Genomic DNA, 9410 nt, shown 5'->3' on the forward strand with positions numbered 1-9410 from the left:
TAAAGAAATCTGAGGCATGGTGTGAGTGCAAGACAAGTCCTCTTCCTCTTTTTGACTCCATTTCCAACTTTACTCACGCTGACAGTAATGAAGTTTGGATCTATTCAGTAAGCTGGCCTTTCGTTCAGACTCATCATGTGCTCTTCTTTCTTATTGTGTTGGTACTAGCCCTCATTGCAATGTCATCAACACTGACACACACTTTGCCCAGTACCTCAGAACAAGGGGCTGCTCCCTCCTTCACCTTCCCTTCCCCCAACTATTAGCGAGGTTTTAAAACCTCTAGCCTGGTATCCAAACTACCACATTGATGCCCCATCTTCTCCCCTGCACAGATCAGGAAATTATTGCTGGCATTTCTTATCTCCTCATTACATGTTATTCCTCCAAAAGCAAATGAAAACTGCACAATCTGCCACATTTTTCAGCCCATTGCACGCTTCTATAAAACCACCGTGCATTTTTAGCTTGGGGTACAACCAATAAACCAGGCCTGAACTGTGCCAGGCCTATTTGGCTGAGTGACTTCAGGCTTCTGTGCAAACTCACTAACATGATCCTCAATGTGTTATTTGCCATGATCCAGTGCAATTAAGAATTGTACTCAACTTGTAACTGGAACAGGTTTTCCTGCAGCATTACATGGAAGAGTGGGGTTGCAAAGAAATGAGCCAATCTTCAGTTGATGGATTTAAGCTCTTGGTCTGGCTTTTATAATTGGATTCAATTGACTGCCTCAATCTGCCCTAGGTATAGAAGACCTGTGAACAGCAGTCAATTGAAGCCATGAAGGTGCGTCCTGTGCTGCCATAATTGACTGAATTCAAACTCATTTGGACTTAATTTTAGATAATTTAAAGCCATTGCAACAAGAACAAGAGAAACCGAAACAAGACCAGTCTTCCACTGGCCTCTGGTCACTGCAAGTTTGGGGGAGTTAAATTCGAAGTGCTGTGACTAAGGGGTTTGTGCTCTGAAGTATCTGGGTGAATACCCCACCCACAGCTGTATAGGGCAGGGCAAATTACACCATTTCAATTTGGAAGGCTGTCTGGTTTTATGAATGGATCTGCTGTAGGGAAGATGTCGTGAAACTTCAAAGAGTTCAGAAAAGATTTACAAGGATGTTGCCAAGTTGGTGGGGGGGGGGGGCGCAGAGGTTGAACTGCAGGGAAAGGCTGCAGCTATTTTCCCTGGAGCATTGGAGGCAGAAGGGTGATCTTATAGAGTGATCTTAAGGGGCATAAGCGGGGTGACTAGCCCAAGGTCTTTTCCCCAAGGTAGGGGGAGTCCAAAGTTATATGGCACAGGTTTAAGGTGAGAGGGGAAGGATTTAGAAGGGACCTCATGGGCAACTTTTTCATGCAGAGGGTAGTACATGTATGGAATGAGCTGCCAGAGGAAGTGGTGAAGATGGGTAGAATTACAACATTTAAAAGGCATTAGGGTGGGCATTAGGGTGGGCATTAGGGTGGGTCACAGCGCCAGGGACCTGGGTTCAATTCCCGACTCAGGCGACTGACTGTGTGGAGTTTGCACGTTCTCCCTGTGTCTGCGTGGGTTTCCTCCGGGTGCTCCGGTTTCCTCCCACAGTCCAAAGATGTGCGGGTCAGGTGAATTGGCCATGCTAAATTGCCCGTAGTGTTAGGTAAGGGGTAAATGTAGGGGTATGGGTGGGTTGCGCTTCGGCGGGTCGGTGTGGACTTGTTGGGCCGAAGGGCCTGTTTCCACACTGTAAGTAATCTAATCTAATGAATAGGAAAGATTTAGAGGGATATGGGCCGAATGTTTGCAAATGGGACCAGATTAATCTAAGATATCTGTTCAGCATGGAGGAGTTGGACAAAAGGGTCTGTTTCAGTGCTGTATAATTTTATCTGCTCTAGGAATATCGGTTTTGCAGATGGTAGATACCTAGACCTAACATGCTTATGGCCACAACATACTATGTTGTACAACATACTAAATTCTGCAATCTTTAACATTATTTGATTCAAGTCTGTTCAGATGATGCTGCTAACTGGGTGGAAACTAAGCAGAAATACTAGGCACTGAAAATGCAACTCTGGAGTAGATAACATCACCAAACTGTTGCAGAAATGGTTGAAAGGTGCAAGAGAAATTTATAGCTAATGTTTTTGTCAGAACACATGATGGGGTAAAGGTCTTCCTGATAACTTTGGCCGAAATGCCAGCGAATGGGTGTAAGCTGTCAAAGGTACAGTGGAAGGAGCCCATGCCAGTTCCAAGTGCTGACATCTAAAAATCATTATATTCTTGGTTTCACAGAGTCACACCTGGCTTCCTCCCAGTACAGCTCTGTCAAGAAGAACTAATACCTTTCTCTCCTGATAAATGCAAAACCTTCTACATTTGGGTATTAATTGAAACCCACACAATGCACACACTACCTGAGAATCAGCAGCATACTTTTGAAAACACCAACTAAAACCAAGGGACAAAAATGGGGTAGCTGCTTTCAAACAAAAATCAATCATGATTATTCTGCCATACAAATGCCTAAGGGTCTTAATATAGTTCAACATATGTATATTAACCTCAGACAATGGTCTACTGAAGTATAGATATACAGAAGTGTACAGCAAGAGATAAACAGAGGAGTATGTGTTTGACACGCAGTATTCTTTGAAATGCTCACTGTGTTCTGTTCCAATTCTATTGCCCCAACTTTGATTTAAAAAGTGAAGGTATGTTTTGAAAATATCCTGCAGGCAAGAAAATGTCTTACCTGGAATTACAAAACTTACTGTATTAGAGGAGGCCTTTGAGCTCATCCTATTCCTGCGGGTTCTGCCACAAACTTCATTTCGTCATATTCAAATCCAACCTTTTCATGTGGCCTTTAAATTCTTCCCTTACTTTACCGTATGATGATATCCTATTTTGATCCTATACATTTGTATTGTGTAAGCCAACAATCTGTCAATGTTGTAACATTTTAGAAACTTGACAAACCAATATTAGTTACATTTGAGTTCTATTCCTAATTACTACATCCAATTCTACCTAGCAATAGAGAACTGGGCTTATTGTGAGTGTCTCAGTAGGTCACTTGAGATTGTTCAGCAATCCTTGAACAATCAATTAGCTGGAAGCAGTCAGAGTACGAAGCTCCTACCCTGGGTGTTATCAGGAGCAGGGAGAGCAGGCTGCATCCCAAAAAATGATGCTGTTGGAGCAGGCCAAGCAATTAGGACTCAGGAGAAGAGCTGGGAGCCAATAGGTCCAACCAGTATGGAAACGTGGTTCAGAAAAGCTTTTGGGGGGGTCTAAGGCCTTGGGAGAAAGTTGTTCCATTAATAATTCAGTTATGCAAAGAATTGGGAAAAGGAAAATCATCTAATTCACCAATTCTAAGATTTTCTTGATGCAACTGAGAAAGATTAGAGAAATGAACGGGCAGTACTAACTTGGTGAAGATACCTGTCTGCAGACAAGCTGAAATTGTGCCATTGAATAGGTGCTGAAATGTAACTTCCAGGATACAGGGAATGCAGACCCAATTGGGAGAGTGAACTACCCAGCACTTGAGGAGTCATTGAGATAGTCCTTGGCAGAGTGACATTTGAGGGAGCTCCAAAGCTAGGCTTGTGAAAGATAAGAACTGGAATCCCTATAAAGTTTTGATGAGTCGTGACCATGCATTGCATCACCACTGCCTGAGAGTTGCTGAGAAATCCATGAGACCTCACTTGACCACATCTACCATTCGATCTGCTCTGTAGAGGATTCAACTACCAATATTTACGTCATGTTAATTCTGGGTGTTAAGATATAAGTTATATACATATTGTAAATTCTATTTGCATAGTGAAGTTAATTGTCATCAGTTCAAAACCAAGAAGCTTTGAGGCTTTATTGTCTTAGTAAGCACCTGAATCTCACACTTTGCTGAATTAAAAAGGAACATTACTAGTTGCTAGTCAGATTGTAAATCAAATTCAGTGGTCTGGTCTGTGATCATAACAACTTCAAGTGTTTACTATTGCACACACCATAACCAGCAATAACTGATCCCATTGTTACTGAAATTTACATTGAGTTGTATATAAACTCTTGCAGATTGGTTTGCATAGTCCATCTTGTTGTAGAGCAGCTTTTCATGTTCAACGCTGTTTTTTGTCAAGTTTTCACCAGGGTGACTATGCTTCAGTCTGATCGTCTTCTGCTCCCTAGGTCAGTATCCCATCACCACACCAGTGAAGATTTGCTAATGCTCTTTTTGTATCACATTCCCAATCTGAGGTGAATGGAGTAATTCTACAAAGTAAATCAAGCAATTAATATTTTTAACTGCAGCTCTTGGATCCTCCTATTCCTATTGTTTTTTAGACTAACTTACTTTCCAAAACCATGCACAATAAGAACCTAATTGAAATGCTCTTTAATTTCAGGCAACAGGTCCAAGAGTTCATTGATGAAACTAATGTCCACCTAGACAAGTACAAGGGGTTGGTTAGCTCAATTGGTTAGGCTGTGGTGCTGGGTTATAACTAGTGTCACAGGTTCAATCCCCATCCTGACTGTGGGGTATTTCATGAAAGCCTACCTCTTCATGTTTCAGAAGTGGTTATCCTCAATCTAGACATAATCTTGTCTCTCTCTCAGAAAGAGAAATGATGATGGTTCTTTAGATGTGTGCATAGAGAAGTGGTTGAGAGAGAAAGGACATGCTCATGAGATTGGATAAAGCATCTGGGAGACCAGCATAAAGAAATAGAACTGAATGGTCACTTTAATGCAGTAAATTCTATAAAATTACCAATTCATTTTGATTTCTTATTGAGCTGAGATCCCCATTAGAGAAAGATTGGCTGAAGAAAATAAATCAGATGGAATTGGCAGCATCCTTTATGTGGGAATGGATTGACCCACACTATTCTATGACATTCCAACTGTGAGGTGATATATTACTGAGGCAGAAGGGTGAGTAAACATTTCCAATTTAATACCGGAACCAGTTATCTACATTTCATGTAAAACTTTTGAGGATGAAATTAACCCCAGTCATCAGTGTAAAATGAAAATGAAACACCACCGAAGTTAATGGAAATGAAGGTTTAGGGAAGTGGAGGTGTTAATAATGTCCCAAATTCCCAGATCAGTTTCACTCCAACACAAACTCTCACATTTCAAACAGTGGTAATTTTGAGTCATAGAGATGCACAGAACAGAAACAGACTCTGAGGTCCAACTCGACCACACTGACCAGACATCCCAATCTCACCTCGTCCCATTTGCCAGCACTTGGCCCATATCCCTCAAAGCCCTTCCTATTCATATACCCATCCAGATGCCTTTTAAATGTTGTAATTGTACCAGCTTCCACCATTTCTTCTGGCAGCTCATTCCATACACACATCACCTTTTGCGTGACGAAGTTGTCCCTTAGGTCCTTGTTAAATTTTTCCCCTCTCGCCATAAACCTAAGCCCTCTAGTTATGATCTCCCCCACCCCAAGGAAAAGACCTTGTCTATTTACCCTATCGATGCCCACATGATTTTATAAACCTCTATAAGGTCACCCCTCAGCATCCGACGCTCCAGGGAAAACAGCTCAGCCTATTCAGCCTCTCCCTGTCACTCATATCCAAAGCAACATCCTTATATATCTTTTTGAACCTTTTAAAGTTTTGCAATATCATTCTGATAGGAGGGAGACCAGAATTCCACACAATATTCCAAAAGTGGCCGAACCAATGTCCTGTACAACCACAACATGACCTCCCAACTCCTATACTCAATGCTATGTCCAGTAAAGGAACGCATACCAAACACCTTCTTCACTATCATATCTACCTGCAACTCCTTCAAGGAAATATGGACCTGTGCTCTGAGGTCTCTTTATTCAGCAACACTCCCCAATACCTTACCATTAAGTCAAGAGCGTTGTGCTGGAAAAACACAACAGGTCAGGCAGCATCCGAGGAGCAGGAGAATTGATGTTTCAGGCAAAAGCCCTTCCTCAGGAATTTGCCCAAAATGTCGATTATCCTGCTACTCGGATACTGCCTGACCTGCTGTGCTTTTCCAGCACCACACTCTTGACTCTAACCTCCAGAATCTGCTGTCCTCACTTTCGCCTCGTTGATCCCTACCATTAAATGTATAAGTCCTGATCTGATTTGCCATTCCAAAATGCAGCACCTCACATTTATCTGAATTAAACTCCATCTGCCACCTCTCAGCCCATTGGCCTATCTGCTCAGGATCCTGTTGTACTCTGAGGTAACACTCTTCACCGTCCACTACACCTCCAATTTTGGTGTCATCTACAAACTGACTAACTATACCTGCAATGATCGCATCCAAATCTTTTATATAAATGATGAAAAGCAGTGGACCCAGCACTGATCCTTGTGGTACACCACTAGTCACAGACCTCCAGTCCGAAAAGTACCCTTCCACCACCATTGGTTCCAAATATCATATTCTTAAAGAAGTAACAAATCACAACAGGGAATCCACCAAGTGGTGTTTTTAAGCAGTACAAATGGAAGAGGAAAAAAAGCCACTGTTTTATTGTGACATAATGTTAGGAATTTACAGGTAGCCATTAAAACAAAACTGGAACTGGTGGGACTTGAACCTGGGATTTCTGGCTCAGAGGTATGGACATTACAATTACACAAAAGGAGTACCGAAACTTACTCAAGTTTTTTTTTAAATCAGCATGTTCCGAGATGTGGTAACACACCTCTGGAGCAGACAAGAGTTGACTCAGATCCTCTAGCTTAGAGGTAGGTACATTATCTCTACTCCATAGGAGTTCTCTGTGTTAACTGTGCCATTTCATGACACATTCATTGAATATGTTTCCACAACATTTTGTATAACCCCTGTGAATTATAGCTTTGTTTCACATTCCCCTTATTATTCATGTTCATGTGTTAAAATTTCACGTGCTGCATAGTTGTTCTACTGTCATTACCAACTAAATGCATCATTCTAACAAATATCTAAACGGTACACATATTCCAAGAGTGAATTATGCATCAATTGCAATTCATATGATTCTGATCAAGATATCATTAGCAAATAAAATTTACCAACATTAGCACTGTTTCAGCTTTGTAGCTGTGCTCAGCACTGCCAATGAACAAGACATATGATTATTTGACAACAACTTTCTAATTCACCAATGTGTAGCTATGTTGGTGTTTGACCATCATACCCACAGTTGCAGACTCCACACATTTCTTTTAAATTGGATACTTCAGAATCAGGTTAACCATAACATTTCTCAAACTGCATAAATAACACAGCATCAAACATGAAGAAGTTACGACTCCTGTTAAGACTCCCACTCTCTTAATTTTTAAACCTATACTCAAGGTTACCAATTCCTTCACATGGTCAGCTTTAACACTGTACAGTATCCATCACGGTAATTACTTCTATTATATTTTACAGGATTGACTGGGATATTGACCGTGTGAAGTGCTTAGTGTGGAACCACAGGGAGAAGTAGGTAGGATACAGTATATGCTGAAGTGTCATCCACTTCCCTCCCAGAGAGAGGGACAATAGAGGCAAAGTCACTCCCTTTGAGGCTTCTGTCAGCCGTGGTTCAAGTGAGGCACTGACAGAGACCAAGCAACAGATGGTCTGCCTGTTCTTCTTGATCTGGTGAACAGTATGTGGAGATGGGGTGCAGAGAATCATTGGACCAGAAACCAACTTTAATGGGGAGGGGGAGGTGGGATCGTACATCTTAACATTAGTTAATGAGATGTTTGTTCCTCACTTACTTCTCATAGTCATGTTTGCAGTAAAGCTTCTTGTCTCTGTAGTAGCAAGTGGTGGTGAGGGGCTCCCTGCACCCAGCACATTGCACACACTGCTCGTGCCAAAAGCTGTCATTCACCCTCAACAGAAAGCGGTCTACGATCACCCTGTCACAGCCTTCACATACCGCCCTCTCCTTTCCACTGGGCCCTGGAGACAAAAGACAGGAGGAATCCGTGAAGTTGTTAATGCCACAAGCTCAGCCATCTGCCAGGTGACACCTCCGCGAGACCATTTCCACTGGTATCAGAACTTGGAAGAAGCCGGTCTATACGCAGATAGTGTCAAATACAGTAATGAAAAAGCATGAGTTGGAGAGATGGAAAGTGTGGGCTGGATAAAGGCTTGGATATGAACAGAGAGAGTCAAATAGACAGACAGGTAAATATTTGGGTGGATGGATAGATATGTGAAAGGTTAAGGAGAAAGAGAGCTAGAAGAACACAGGAGTAGAGATTGCAATGAATGTATAAATGAAAGTAGAGAGTTAAAGACATGAATAGGCAATAAGAAATAGTGAAGTGATAGATACATATGGACATGAAGGAATGAATGGAAGAAGTTCTGAATAAAGTGGTGAGTGCATATTTCATTGTTGAAGAGGATGAATATATGACATATTAAATATGCATTATCAACTAAACACTGTATTAATTGGACCTCATATTGCAAAGATTTACTATTTGCATCATTATAAAAACTGATTGTATCTGATATGCATTGAAATGTACTACAGACAAAAGCACAGTTTGATACAAAGAAATGAAAATCCTTCTTAATTCTTTCCATTAGAAAATGACCTTCCACTGCAAATGTAATGCCCTGCAGCAGCCGAACACATTGATGATTTAAATGAGCTTGTCAACTAAAGAAATAAATGTGAGTCTTGCTTTAAAAACAACACATTTTGTCAAAGCCTTTCATTCTTGTACTGCTCAGGATAATTCACGAGAAATACCAAACAAAAGGGAAAACAACATGTTGCTACAACATAAAATGTCTCTTTTTTTATTTTCAGCAATACCAAATGACTACTAAATGACTAAGAGGCATCAGAATCGTATTTATAAAGCACGAAAACCACTCAGAAAATTCTAAAGAGCTTCACACCTAAAGAAACACCTGTGGAAGTGTAATCATTGTTGTAACAACAGCAAAATTGCAAACAGCAAGATTCCACTATGAGGTGAATATCCAGCTTCAGTGATCAAAGCAAAATCAAAACAATGCAGATCCTGAAAATCTGAAATAAAGCTGGAAGTCCTGGAGGAAACTCAGCAAATCTGGCAGCACCTGTGAGGAGAGAAACAGAATTGATGTTTCAAGTCTTTTATGACTCTTGCCTGGAATTGAACAGGATTGAAATGTCATGGTCATTATGCGATCAGAAAGCAGGGGAGAAGGAAAAGTGGAATTGGTGAGCAAGATGCCCAAACAAAATGGCAAATGGAGTGCTAAAGGTTGTAGAAAATAGGTACAGATGAATAGTAGGTGTTAATGTTAGGTGTTAATAGCAGAAAATAGATCAGTTCTGCTGACAGCAAATCTATGTAAACAAGACACTGTTAGAGAGGGTTATAGTAAAAATGGACAAGAGAGTT

The 9410-nt window shown here is 41.1% G+C and overlaps 1 protein-coding gene across 1 annotated transcript in view; it reads right to left on the minus strand.

The window, feature by feature from the left end:
- Positions 1-8789, minus strand: part of LOC132818917 (LIM homeobox transcription factor 1-alpha-like) — a 416441-nt gene extending 407652 nt beyond the window's left edge. The window contains exons 1-2 of the mRNA XM_060830049.1: positions 8768-8789; positions 7773-7959 (exon numbers count right to left, since the gene is read on the minus strand). Of these exons, the coding sequence (XP_060686032.1) occupies positions 7773-7959; positions 8768-8789 (209 nt within the window). The remainder of the gene's footprint in view (positions 1-7772; positions 7960-8767) is intronic.
- Positions 8790-9410: the final 621 nt, after the last annotated feature.

Source organism: Hemiscyllium ocellatum, chromosome 9 (assembly GCF_020745735.1).
Source record: "Hemiscyllium ocellatum isolate sHemOce1 chromosome 9, sHemOce1.pat.X.cur, whole genome shotgun sequence".
NCBI classification, from domain to species: Eukaryota; Metazoa; Chordata; class Chondrichthyes; order Orectolobiformes; family Hemiscylliidae; genus Hemiscyllium; species Hemiscyllium ocellatum.